General features: G+C 47.3%; 1 gene segment (V, D, J or C); it reads left to right on the top strand.

Annotated features, from left to right (window-relative positions):
- The first annotated feature begins 890 nt into the window (after nt 1-890).
- Nucleotides 891-1,710, top strand: LOC142013089 (T cell receptor alpha variable 13-1-like). The segment is given in 2 exon segments: nt 891-936; nt 1,394-1,710. Coding segments are annotated over 2 exon segments (363 nt in total).
- The last annotated feature ends 12,096 nt before the right edge of the window (nt 1,711-13,806 follow it).

Genomic DNA, 13,806 nt, shown 5'->3' with positions numbered 1-13,806 from the left:
AAGTGGCAATTCGAAAAAAAAACAAAGGAGACTTGGGGATTGCAGATATGAGTCACCAGCGTGCCCTGGTATTCAAGAAGGGTCATGGCATATTGTGCTGCATTAGTAGGAGCAGTGGTAGCAGATTGAGGAAAGTGGTTATGCCTCTCTATTCGGCACTAGTGCAGCTACATCTGCAGTATTGCTTCCAGTTCCCCATGTGTGCCTCCTCTATAGAAATAATAATGTTAAATTGGAGAGGGTCCAGTGGAGGGCAACAGAAATGATTGGTGGTGGGGTGTTGAGGGGCATATGACTTATGAAGTGAGGCTGTGAGAACAGAATACTTATTTGGTTGGCAGAATACAAGAGTTAGAAAGGATTCGATGGCAGCCTGCAACTATTTGAAGGGAGACTGAAAGAGAACGGAGCCAGGGTGTTCTAGTTGTGTTAGATGACAGAACAATGATCTCAAGTTATAGTGGGGAGATGTAGGTTTGGATGTTAGAAGCCAGGACACTGAGTGAGCAGAAAACTGACATATTTGAAAATGCTCACTATCAGGACCCCACAACCCACGTATCAACATATTAACCCGATCACCATGAAACAGTGGCAGGTTTGTGTAGAGAGAAAGTAGCCCAAGCCACACACTTTGCATGAGAATGTGTAACCCCCCACAGTGCTGGGTGCGTGGTTCTTTGTTTTCAATTTTCTCCACAAAGAAACAATAAGCAGCAGCACATTTCAGATGCACACCTGGACTTAGCTTCTCTAACTGCAACATTTGCTCTGTCTCATGATCAGCTTTTCTACTCCCTTTTGTGGTTTTGAAGGGCTCCACCTGCTAAAGACACGCAGAACTTTGTTCAATGAATTGATCGCTCTGGCTTGTCTTTGCTACAGAAACCATGAGGACGGCATTGGGTGTGTCCCTTGGCTTCCAGCTGCTGGCAGGTATGAAACAGTCTTTGAGAAATGTTTGGACTCCAGGATGGTAGAACTTTAATTTAGCCTCTGAGATGAGAAGTGGACTGTGGGAAAGAGGGGTTTGCTGCGGATGATGGAAGCCTCTCAGACAAAGGCTCCAGCAGCAAACTGACAAGAATGTATGAAGGGACAAAGGTAGGAAAGTTTTGCTCGATTGGTGAAGGAAGCAGAGAGGGACAGAGATGAGCTGCTTCCAGAGGGCAGGAAGTATACTGGAGTCAGCAAGGGACTGACAGCGGAAGGCCCTTGACAGAAGTGAGCAGGGAGAGTCAGTGAGGTGATCTAACCAGTCTGTAGACAGGTTTCAAATAAAGGAAGGAGTGTTTGGAATTTGATCCTGTAGGGCAGTGCACACAGACCAGGTGAGTTGTGTTCCATCCTCCACGGCTCTCACTCCCTCTCTCACCTTCTCTCTCCTTTGCAGGTCTTTGCAGTGGGGTGACGGTGACACAGAAGGAGAAGTTTATGACCATCCGGAACGGGAGCAAAGCAACAATCCCATGTGAACATGATGATAATTCTCTCTTTAGAATGCTGTGGTATCAGCAGCAGAAGGGTGCAGGGGGGCAGCTGAAGTTAGTTGCATTTTCTACAGGAGTGAACTCAACAGAAGAGGAAGAACAGTTTAAACTCAGATATAAAATGTCACGTCCAACAATACCGACCAGCTCCCTGACCATCGACCCGGGGAAGGCTGAAGACTCGGCTGTGTATTTCTGTGCAGCCAGCAAAGCACAGTGAGAGCTTTGTGTCTCACAGCTGTGCAGTAACCCACCAGCACCGCTCACCCCATGTCATTTGCCACACACATATAGAAATAGTGTAAGAGGGGAAATGAGGTCACTTAGCAGCTCACATTGGTGAAGGGTCTTTGATTCCTTCCCTGTCAGCCAGGCCCTTTTCTTAGCTTGAGGCAGAGGCAGAGCAGTGGCAGTCCCTTTCCCCATGCACATACCTCCCTGTGGACGTGCTGCTCAGGGCACCACAGCTACAAAGGAGTGTGTCATTTGCCAGGAACTCAGTGTAGTCCAGTGGACTGCCTGGGCGTCCTGCTCACACGTGTCACTGACACACCATATGACCTTGGGCAGGTCACTTAGCCTCCTGTGCTCACCTATTTTTGGAAAGTGCTTGGAGATGAAATCTGACGTTCATTAACAGTAACAATAGGAGTATATTCAGTCTCTGGGACATTCAGGCTTGGCCAGCTGGTCAAAGGGTTTCACACAGTCTGAGTATAATGGTTGGTGACAGCTGATAAGGATGCAAATGAAAGTTAGTGAGCTAGAGGTTCTGTAAGCATTGCCAACATCTGTGCCTGCAGGGATCTTCACCCCACTGGGTACCTGCCTTGCACGGCAGCCACAGTGAGCTCCTCCACATGGAAACACTAGCTGAACAAATAGACTTGATTCAAAGATATAAATAACACTATCGCTTGCCTCCAGGCTGTAGAGCTGGGAGCTAAGCAACTGTGGCTATTGAATGATGCACTCTTGAGATGAGACTAGTAAAATAGTTTATTAGGTGAGCTTTCGTGGGACAGATCCACTTCTTCAGACCATCTGAAGAAGTGGGTCTGTCCCACGAAAGCTCACCTAATAAACTATTTTGCTAGTCTTTAAAGTGCTACTTGACTGTTTTTTGTTTTGATAGTGTATAGACTAGCACGGCTTCCTCTCTGTTACTCTTGAGATGAGGTGATTTCTCTGTAAAGAGCAGCTGGACACTGAAGGGATGTGGGGTTGCTGTCAGGGCCCCATGACAAAACTGAGGAAAGGTACATGTAGGGGAGACTGAGATCAGGGGAGCTGCCACATGCAGGAGGGATAGGAGCAGTTTGTTATGATTAGAGGAAAAGTCTGACATCTTAGCAGTTTGGAGAATTTTGCCATTCCCACTGTGGCTGCATCTCAATTGATTTGGTGATCTCTCAGTTCTGATGGGGAGGGCTGGAGACCCCCTTACATTTGAACAGAGGTTGGGGCCTTATGAGGACTGAGGAAATCAGACCTCCAGAAAAGGAATATTTTAACTTTCCTGAGATTTATAAAGTAGGGGAACTAGAGTCAGGGTGCCCAGTTCTGTCCTTGTGCTTTCTGCTCATATGATCATTTAGGCCTTTTACTGGCAAATCACCCCTGCATTTATTTTACATATACCCACTGACTTGCAAGGGATCTGTCTGTTAGTAGGGAATTCAGATCACTGCTCCCAAGGGCACGTTAGTACCTGCGTTGGCCCTTTTAAGACAGGTGATGCATTTGTGAGTGTGGGAGCCTGGAGACAAACCACAGAATGATCCTGTCTATTGTAGGAAGAACAACACCTACAGAACAGAGCTGCCCAAAACCCAATGCAAGAGGATGTCTCGGCTCAGTGAAGCAGATATGGGGACATGGATACTCTAGTACCTGGCCATTTCGTTCCTAGCAGCAGGTGAGCCATTAGCTGTTATGTGAATGCCCATCCCTGTATTTGCAGGCTATAGCTCTGGACAGTTCTCACAGGCCCATGTGTTTCACTCTCTGTATTGTGTGTTTTATCTCTTTCTTCTGCAGGGTGCTCAGGTGCTCAGATCAACCAAACAGAGAGTCTAGTGCTGGAGAAGTGCTGCCTGGGTTTTCCACCCACATTTATCACTGACCTGCCCTATGAGCTTGGGCAGTTCACTTAGCTTCCTGTGCCTGAGATGCCCCTTGTAAAACAGAAGGAATAATGCTCGTCTTCCTTTGGAAAGTGCTTGGAGACATAATCTGATGTTCATTCAGTGACAGTCTTGGCCATGGCTTCACAAAATCTGACAGAGTATAACGGTTGGTGACAGCTGATAAGAATGCAAGCGGAAATTAGTGGGCTAGAGGTTCTGTGAAGCATTCCCAACCTGTGTGTCTGCAAAGATTTTTGCCCCACTATGGACCTGCCTTGCATATCAGCCATGTTTACACATGGAAACACCAGCTAAACAACTTGAGTTATCCAAAAAATAAATAACACTATCACTTGCCCCCCGGGCTGGCCATTTCCTTCATAGCAGCAGGTGAGCTAGTGTGTGTAATACAAACCCCCATCCCCGTACTTACAGGCTACGGTTCTGAACATTTTTCACAGGCCTGTGTGTTTTTTATATCTTTCTTCCACACGATGCTCAGGTGCTCGGATCAACCACACCCAGAGTCTCGGGCTGGAGAAGGGGCACCAAGCCCAGCTCACATGTCACCAAACTTATCAGAACAAGAGCATGTACTGGTACCAGCAGGATCCGGGACAGGCCCTGCAGCTGCTCTTTTCATTCCATAACAAAGAACTAACAGAAAAAGGAAAGGTTCATGATTGATTCTAAGCCAAAAACCCGGATACTGAGTTCCTTCACTTGACCATCTCATCTTTGGAGCTAGAGGACTCAGCTGTGTATTTCTGTGCAAGCAGTTTAGACACAGTGCTTCACAATCGCCTCCTTCCCCTGCAAAAACTGCCTTCATCTGCTACTGCATGTCCCTTCCCAGACATGAGCTTCCCCCTGCATCTCTCCTCACAACTAGTGCAGGAAGAGAGAGGAGAGCAGCAGGAAATCACAGACGGTGTCGGTTCTAAATTACACCTCTGGGAATTGAGAAAAATAAGGCCCACACCTCTGCGTAGGAGGAAATGAAATGGGAGTGATCCTGTGTGAGAACCACAGAGGAAACACGAAGTCCCAGCTGTGGCAAATCCAGAATTCAAACATCAGTCAGAACCCAAAAGATAATGAATTTGCAATATATATTTTATTTTTACCACTTTCAATATTGATCTTTCTCTGCCCCTTCTTTTGCCCTTCCCCACTGACTCTGTGCCCCTGTAATGTTCCCAAATTCAGTACAGTGATTTTGTTCCTATCTGCCTCTTTCCTGAGCATCAATTATTTTGTCCCCACATCAGTTCTCTCACACACACAGCCAGTGTTACTTCCGCTGTCCTCTTCTCAGAGGTGTTGGAGGAGCTGTGTCAGTGTCTTCTCTCCTGCCACTGGGTGCAGTAAGTTAGACCAGAATGGAGGGGTCATATACAGGAGGTTTCCTGGGCAGCTGAAAGAGAACCAAAATCTTAGGAAAATTGCTTAAAACCAGGTCACTTACAGGGTAAACTGGGTTTCCCTCTTCTCTGGGGAAAACCAAGTCAGCCACAAAAAGCAATTCCGCTTCCTTCCCATCCAGCATGGGGCTACACGAACAAATCCTTCAGGCTCTCGCATCCCTCATGCCCCAACCAGTAGCCTTCCTTACTCAGATGAGAGATTGTGAAAAGCAATCTCAGCAAATTCACACAGGTTTTCCCAGCCCCCAAAGGGACCAGCCACATTCCCACTTCAATACATACTTGTACCTTACCCAGAACAGCAGTGCCAATCCTTCAGAATCTAAAATCTAACAATTTAATAATAGAGTAAGAAAGAGCAGGGTGAGAGAGAAAACTTGTTAGAGTGGTCAAACTACACATGTCAGTTCTAAATATTTGATGCAGGCTGCAGCAGGTGGTAAAAGGTGCTACCTTACAAGTCTCTGGAAGTCCATCCTTTGTTAGGATGAGTCCTCAGTCCACTCAGGCTCAGTTCATAGAAGAGATGTTTTGTCAAAGTGCTGACAAGATTGAGGCTGGAGGCTGAGAGCTGAGAACCAGATGGGGACTACCAGGGTTCCTTTTATAGACTCTTGCCATGTGGAGGGAAGCTCCCTGATTCCAGTCACACTCCCACAGGAGAATCACATGATCAGGTCACCTGTTCTTCCCTTGTTGGTCATTCTATCTTTGTCTGCATTGTCAGACAACAGGAAGCTGAGACATACACGAACAACTATTATAACCCACACGCCCAGGTGCCGTTCACTGTCCTATTTAGTGGCACCTAGACCACTTTGGGGCTGGGTCTCCAAAGAGCTGATCTCTCGGTGACTTCTTGCTAATGAACAGCCTCACAATTGCAAATGGCTGCTCATTAGCATGGTCACGTGACTAATTAGTATAGCCACATGAGAGCTCGCGCTTGGGTGAGGGGGTGTGCTGGGAGTAAAGAGGCCATGTGGATGTGTCCCTGCCAGCTAAACCCCCCTCTGGCACCAGCACCTCATGCCTGAATGTTTTAGTCATTATTGCCCTTTGCAAAGAGCTATTGATGTGTTCTCTGGGTTGTTAGAGGTTAAACCAGCCTTGAAAATGGACAGGACAATTATCTGTTTGCACAAAATGTACTCCCCCGAGTTCTGTGATCACCAGACAGTGGGAGGAAGACATTGCAGCCTGTCTGTGGTCTGTGGGGGAGCAGCAATATGAGGGCAACCCCCACCCCAAGCCTGCAGCTTCGCCAGGGAGTTTAGCTTCGGGTAGTGGTTACCCTATCCTGCAGCCTGTAGGGGGCGGGACAGCACTCTGTGAGCTGCCCCTGGCCTCCAGTTGCCCCTCAGCCCTGCACTGGCCCGTAGTGTATCACTTGGAGGCTACCCCCAGCCTCCAGTGCCCCTCCATCCTGCAGTATGTTTGGTGGGCACTCCATGAATTATCCAGGCTCTGGGGTCTGCCCTCCATCCTACAGTCCCTACTTGGCCTGTAGGTTGCTGAAAAGGGGCTGAGGCCCCTGAGGGTTGCCCCCAACCTACAGCAATCTCCTCCTCCCCTGCAGGGTGTTGGGAGTCCATGGGGTTTCCCCTCCAACTGCCATCCTATGGCCTGCAGGCTGTGTGGGTGGGGATCCAGGCTCTAGGGAAGTCCTGCCCCTTAACAGTCCCTCTGAAGCCTGAACGTTGTCTGGGAAGGGGTCAGGTCCAGGGACACTAGCAGCTTTTACAGTGTGCAGCTGTCTGAGGGGTGTCAGGCCTTGAGGGGCTGCCTACCTCCAGCTGTCCCCCGACAGTCTGCAGAGTGTCTGGATGGGAGGCTCTGGGTGAGCTGCCCCTTGCTCCAGCTGTCCCCACCTCCACCATACCCACTCGTGGATGGCAGGCTGTCTCGGGGTGGGGGAGTGCACCCACAGTCCAGCAGCCTCTTTTGCAGCCTATAGGATTTCCAAGCTGAGAGCAGAGTCTGGGTCTGGGGTAGGGGCTCTATTTAACCCGCCTTTGTGGCAGGTAAGGTGGCAGAACTCCAGTCCTGCTGGCTTCATTCTTGGTGCTGCAGCTGCACCCAGTGGCCACTGTCACATCCTTCCTGTCTGTGCTTCTCCCTTTCACCTCCTTCCTCCTTCTGCTCACTCGCTTTCCATGTTCTGGGAAATCCTTTGGTTTCAGGCATTTTCCACCATCCAGGCACCACCAAACCCTGGCCTTGAAGAAGAGATCTTGAATGAATGTAGCACCAATAGACAGACAGACAGACCCATAGACACACACACTCTGATAGATAGATAGATACATATACAGATCAATAGATAGATATTCATTCAACAGATTTTAACTTTCAAACTGATATGTTGCATGAAGCATTTTGCCGAAAATATCTGAGTTTTGCATATTCATATTCATCAGCCAATTTTCCTAAAGCCTGGGGAGAGCCCTGTGACTATCCTAACTGTGGATCTACAGCTGGAAGCTTCCACATCCCATTCTCCATTAGGCTCAACCCACTTTCATGTCTTGAAAAAAGATCTCAGGGGAGCTGTGTTATAAATGCTACTTTGAAACTGATCTGTCCTTTGGAGCCAGCAGCAATCAGGGCAATATTGCGGGATTCTTTTTTTCAACAGTTTAACGCAGAAGTAACTTGAGTGCACACCCAGTAACAGGAAAATCACACACCCTCCCTGGGCACCTCTGAAAGGCAACACCTCATTCTTGCAAGGAGGAAGTCTGAGAGTAAGAAAGTTTTGTTAAAGAGAAGGAGGGAACGCACTGGACAATAATTAGGGAAAACCTTTCAAGCAGGATTCATAATTCTAAAATGGAGCAGGATGTGCACCCCAGAGTGTACAAGGCGGTGACCAGAGATCCTTATGAAAGGTCCAGATCTCCTAGCTGGAATGCCTGTCCCCACCTTTTTATTTGCATGGGGCTTCAGCATTTGCAAGTCAGTCTTAATAGGTTCCTTTAGCTGATGGTGACCCCTCATTTAGAATAAGTTAAGCAGAGTTCTGTTCCCTTTATTCATGCCAGAAAGATAACAGCATTTCACTACTCCTGTATGTGGTTGTCACCCAACATTAGTCAAAGGTGATCATTTTCAGCTGCAGATCATTTTCAGGTGGCTGATGCATATATAGTTTGCTTTCAGACAGAGTCTTCAGGTTTGCCCTTCCCACTGGCTGTTGGGGGAGGGAGAACTCTTTCAGGCATTGCTTAAAATACTGTAACAATAACTGAAGACGCAATACTGAGAAGAAGCACTAGAAGTCAAGTGTTCACTTCTCTGAGCTCTTCTCCTGCTGTCTCTCTCACTCTGTGAGCATGAAACTGGCTTTTATTTCTTAACACATCCAAATCTCTAAATCCTAGTGAATGATGTATAGACACACACTGGGTGTCAATAGTACCTGCTGATGTTAACATCTGCAGCAGAATTTTGATAAACAACCCTATTTAGCCACCTGTACTACAGTCACCTCTGTTGTGTGTAAGAGTTCTCCTAGTGCATCCACCTACCTCCATCCTTGCCTTGCTCTGGTTTATTTTTCAAGAGCCCTCAAGAATGTTCTCTCCCTGCGAGCTCCCCTCAGCTACCGGATCCTTATCAGGCATGGTTGGAGGCCAATAAACTTTGAAAGTCCCACAGAGCTTCCCAGCCTGGAGAATGCCTCACCTGACTGTTGGTTGTTCATATGGTGATCCCCAAATGCAGTTACACACAGGATTTGGATCTCCTCAGCATTGCAGTTAGGGAAGTGAAGGAAGGTAACCTGCACAATGAGGAGATGGGAAGACAGAAGGAAGTGAATGGTCTCGGCAAGAAGTTCTGAAGAGACATAAAGCAACATCTCTCAGTGGGAAGAGACTATTTCTTCGAATGCACTCAAAGCACAGCATGAGTGAAAAAAATCAATATATAAAAAAGACTAAAAGATTTAAAACTAAGTTACTAAATAACTGGGTTTTACCAATTGAGTTTTGACTGAGTTTGTTTTAAAAGTATCTCTGATTTTCTAACATAGTCCACGGATTCTGAGGAAGGGATTCTGGGAAAAAACAAAGAATTATTATCCATGATTCTGGAAAAGTAAAACATCAGTACACTCAGCACATGGCTCAGTCCTTCAGGAATGAAAGGAAAGAATAAGTTCAGTTACACTGCTGGGATTTGAAAACAACGAGAGTTAGGGTTGCTCAGGAGCAACTGTTAACGTCTCTGATCTCTTGTATATAACGGTGAAAGAGTGTTTGTTCCCTGGTTGCTCAGAAGAACAGTTTTGCATATGGAATGGGTCACCTAGGAGGATGGTTAAGTGAGAAGCAGAAAGAAATCAAGAGTTGACTAGGACACTGATTGAGCAGAAACTGACATATCCAAAAATGCTCACTATCAGGACCTCACAAACCAAATATCAAAGTTTTAACCCTGATCACCATGAAGTAGTGGCAGGTTTGTGTGGAGGAAAAATGGCCTAAGCCAGACACTTTGCATCAGAATATGTAACCACCACAGTGCTGGGTGTGTGGCTCTTTGTTTTCAATTTTCTCCACAAAGAAACCATAAGCAGAAACACACTTCAGATGCGCATCTGGACTTAGCTCCTCTAACTGCATCATTTGCTCTGTCTCATGAGCACCTGTTCTGCTCCCTTTTGTGGTTTTGAAGGGCTCCTCCTGCTAAAGGGACGCAGAACTTTGTTGAATGAAATGATCTCTCTGGCTTGTATTTGCTACAGACACCGTGAGGATGACTTTGGGTGCCTGTCTTGGCTTCCAGCTTCTGGCAGGTATGAAACTGTCTCTGGGAAATGTTTGGACTCCAGGATGGTAGAGCTTCACTTTAGCCTCTGAGATGAGAAGTTGACCGTGGTAAAAAAAGGGTGTTTGCTGCGGATGATGGAAACCTCACAGGCAAAGGCTCCTGCAGCAAACTGACACAAATGTGTGAAGGGAAAAAGGGAGGAAAGTTTTCCTAGATGAGTGGAGGAAGTAGGGAGGGACAGAGAGGAGCTGCTTCAAGAGGGCAGAAAGTGCACAGGAGTCGGCACAGGTACTGTCATGGTAAGGCTGTGTGGGGAAACAAAGTCATAGACAGAAGTGAGGAGGGAGAGTCAGTGAGGTGATTAGACCAGGCAATACTGAGATTAAAATCAAGGAGAGAGATTTGGAACTGGATCCTGAAATACACATAGGGCAGGTGAGTTGTGTTCCATCCTACACAGCTCTCACTCACCCGCACCTTCACTCTCCTTTGTAGGTATTTGCAGTGGGGTGACAGTGACACAGAAGGAGAAGTTTATGACCATCTGGAATGGAAGCAAGGCAACAATCCCATGTGAACATGATGATAAATCTCTCTATGCTCTCCTGTGGTACCAGCAGCAGAAGGGTGCAGAGGGGCAGCTGAAGTTAGTCGCCTCTTCTACAGGAGTGAACTCAGCAGTAGAGGAAGAACAGTTTAAAGCCAGATATAAAATGTCACATCCAACAATACTGACCAGCTCCCTGACCATCGACCCGGGGAAGGCTGAAGACTCGGCTGTGTATTTCTGTGCAGCCAGCAAAGCACAGTGAGAGCTTTGTGTCTCACAGCTGTGCAATAACCCACCAGCACTGCTCACCCCATGTCCTTTGCCACACACATATAGAAATAGTGTAAGAGGGGAAATGAGGTCACTTAGCAGCTCACAGTGGTGAAGGGTCCCTGATTCCTGCCCTGGCAGCCAGGCCCTTTTCTTAGCCTGTGGCAGAGGCAGAGGTAGAGCAGTGGCAGCCCCTTTCCCCATGCACATACCTCCCTGTGGACGTGCTGCTCAGGCGCTTTCCTCAGGGCACCACAGCTACAAGGTAGTGTGTTATTTGCCAAGAACTCAGCGTAGTCCAGTGGACTGCCTGGGCATTGTGCCCACGTGTCACTGACCTGCCCTTTGACCTTAGGCAGGTCACTTAGCCTCCTGTGCCTCAGTTGTCCCTTGAAAACAGAAGAATAATGCTCACCTATTTTTGAAAAGTGTTTGGAGGTGAAATCTGATATTCATTAATAGTAGCAATAGGCATATATTCAGTCCCTGGGACATTCAGGCTTCGCCAGCTGGTCAAAAGCCTTCACACAGGCTTACAGGGTATAATGGTTGGTGACAGCCGATAAATCCGGATGCAAAAGAAACTTAGTGAGCTAGCGGTTCTGTAAAGCATTTCTAACCTCTGTACCTGCAGGGATCTTTGCCCTAGTATGTACCTGCCTTGCGTAGCAGCCACTGTTAGCTCCTCTACATGGAAACACCAGCTGAACAAATAGACTTAATTCAAAGAGATAAATAACACTATCGCTGGAGAGCTGGGAGCTAAGCAACTGTGGCTTTTGAATGATGCACACTTGAGATGAGGTGATTTCCCTGTAAAGAGCAGCTGGACACTGAAGGGACCTGGGGTTGCTCTCAGGCCCCTGGACAAAATGAGGAAATATTCCTGCAGGGAAGAATCTGAGATCAGGGGAGCTGCCACACGTAGGAGGGCTGGGAGTAGTCTGTTGTGACTGGAGGAAAAGTCTGACATCTTAGTTGTTTGGAGAATTTTGCCATTCCCACCATAGCTGCATCTCAGTTGATCTGGTGATCTCTCAGGTCTGTGTGGGGACTTCTGGAGACTCCCTGCCATTGAACAGGGGTTGGGGCCTTTTGAGGACTGGGTAAATCAGACCTGCAGAAGAGGAATGCTTTCTGCTTATATGATCATTAAGGCCTTTTACTGGCAAATTACTCTTGTATTTATGTTACATAGACCCACTGACTTGTATTGGATCTGTCTGTCTGCAGGAAATCCAGATCACTGCTCTCAAGGGCATGTGGGAACATGCGTTGGCCCCTTTAAGACAGCTGATGCATCTGTGAGTGTAGGTGCCTGGAGATAAACCACAAAGTGATCTTGTCTATTGTAGAAAGAACAACACCTACAAAACAGAGCTGTGCAAAACCCAGTGCAAGGGGGTATCTGGGCTCAGTGAGGCAGAGATGGCGACATGGATATTCTGGTACCTGGCCGTTTCTTTCATGGCAGCAGGTGAGCCATTAGCTGCAAGGAGAACGCCCATGCCCATGTTTGCAGGCTACAGCTCTGGACAGTTCTCACAGGCCCATGTATTTCACTCTCTGTATCGTGTATTTTATCTCTTGCTTCCACAGGATGCTCAGGAGCTCAGATCAACCAAACACAGAGTCTGGTGCTGGAGAAGGGACACCAAGCCCAGTTCACATGTCACCAAACTGATCAGCACTACAGCATGTACTGGTACCGGCAGGATCCAGGGCAGGCCCTGCAGCTGCTCTTTTCATTCTATAACAAAGAACTAAGAGAAACAGGCAAGGTCAGTGATCGATTCCGAGCTGAAAACCCAGATACTGGGCTCCTTCACATGACCATCTCATCTGTGGAGCTAGAGGACTCAACTGTGTATTTCTGTGCAAGCAGTTTAGACACAGTGCTGCACAGTCACCTCCTTCCCCTGCAAAAACTACCTTCATCTGCTACTGCACATCCCTTCCCAGAGAGAAGCTTCCCCCTGCATCTCTCCTCACAACTAGTGCAGGAAGAGAGGGGAGAGCAGCAGGAAATCACAGATGGTGTCAGTTCTAAATTACACTTCTGGGAATTGAGAAAAATAAGGCCCACACCTCTGCGTAGGAGAAAATGAAATGGGAGTGATCCTGTGCGAGAGCCACAAAGGAAACAGAAAATCCCAGCTGTAGCAAACACAGAAATTGAAACATCAGTCAGAACCCAAAAGATAATGAATTTGCAATATATATTTCATTATTACCGCTTTCAATATTGATCTTTCTCTGCCCCTTCTTTTATCCCTCCCCACTGACTCTGTGCCCTGTAAAGTTCCCAAATTTAGTACAGTGATTTTGTTCCTATCTGCCTCTTTCCTGAGCATTAATTATTTTGTATCCACATCAGTTCCCTCACACACACAGTCGGTGTCACTTCCACTGTTCTCTTCTCAGAGGTGTTGGAGGAGCTGTGTCAGTGTCTGCTCTCCTGCCACTGGGTGCAGTAAGTTATACCAGAATGGAGGGGTCATATACAGGAGGTTTCCTGGGCAGCTGAAAGAGAACCAAAATCTTAGGAAACTTGCTTAAATCCAGGTCACTTACGGGTCAAACTGGGTTTCCCTCTTCACTGCGGAAAACCAAGTCAGCCACGAAATCAGCTCTGCTTCCTTTCTGTCCAGCACAGGGCTACACAAGCAAATCCCGCAGGCTCTTGTCATCCCTGGTGCCCCAACCAGTAGGCTTCTTTACTCAGATGAGAGATTATGAAAACCAAGCTCAGCAAATTCACACCAGTGTTTCCAGCCCGCAGAGGGACCAACCACATTGCCAGGTCGATACATACTTGGACCTTTCCCCATAACAGCAGTGCCAGTCCTTCAGAATCTAAAATCTAACAATTTAGCATAAGAGTAAGAAAGAGCAGGGTGAGAGAGAAAACTTGTTAGAGTGCTCAAACTACATACGTCAGTTCTAAATATTTGATGCAGGCTGCAGCAGGTGTTAAAAGCTGCTACCTTAGAAGTCTCTGGAAATCCATCTTTTGTTAGGATAGGTCCTCAGTCCATTCAGGTCACGGTGCCAGCAGAGAGTCACATGATCAGGTCACCTGTTCTTCCCTTGTTGGGTCATTCTGCCATTGGCTGCATGGTCAGACAACAGGTTCCAAGAACATTCCTGGGGTTTGGGTAGCC

Source organism: Carettochelys insculpta, chromosome 1, assembly GCF_033958435.1.
Source record: "Carettochelys insculpta isolate YL-2023 chromosome 1, ASM3395843v1, whole genome shotgun sequence".
In the NCBI taxonomy this organism is placed as follows: Eukaryota; Metazoa; Chordata; order Testudines; family Carettochelyidae; genus Carettochelys; species Carettochelys insculpta.
This window is presented reverse-complemented; position numbering and strand designations above follow the sequence as displayed.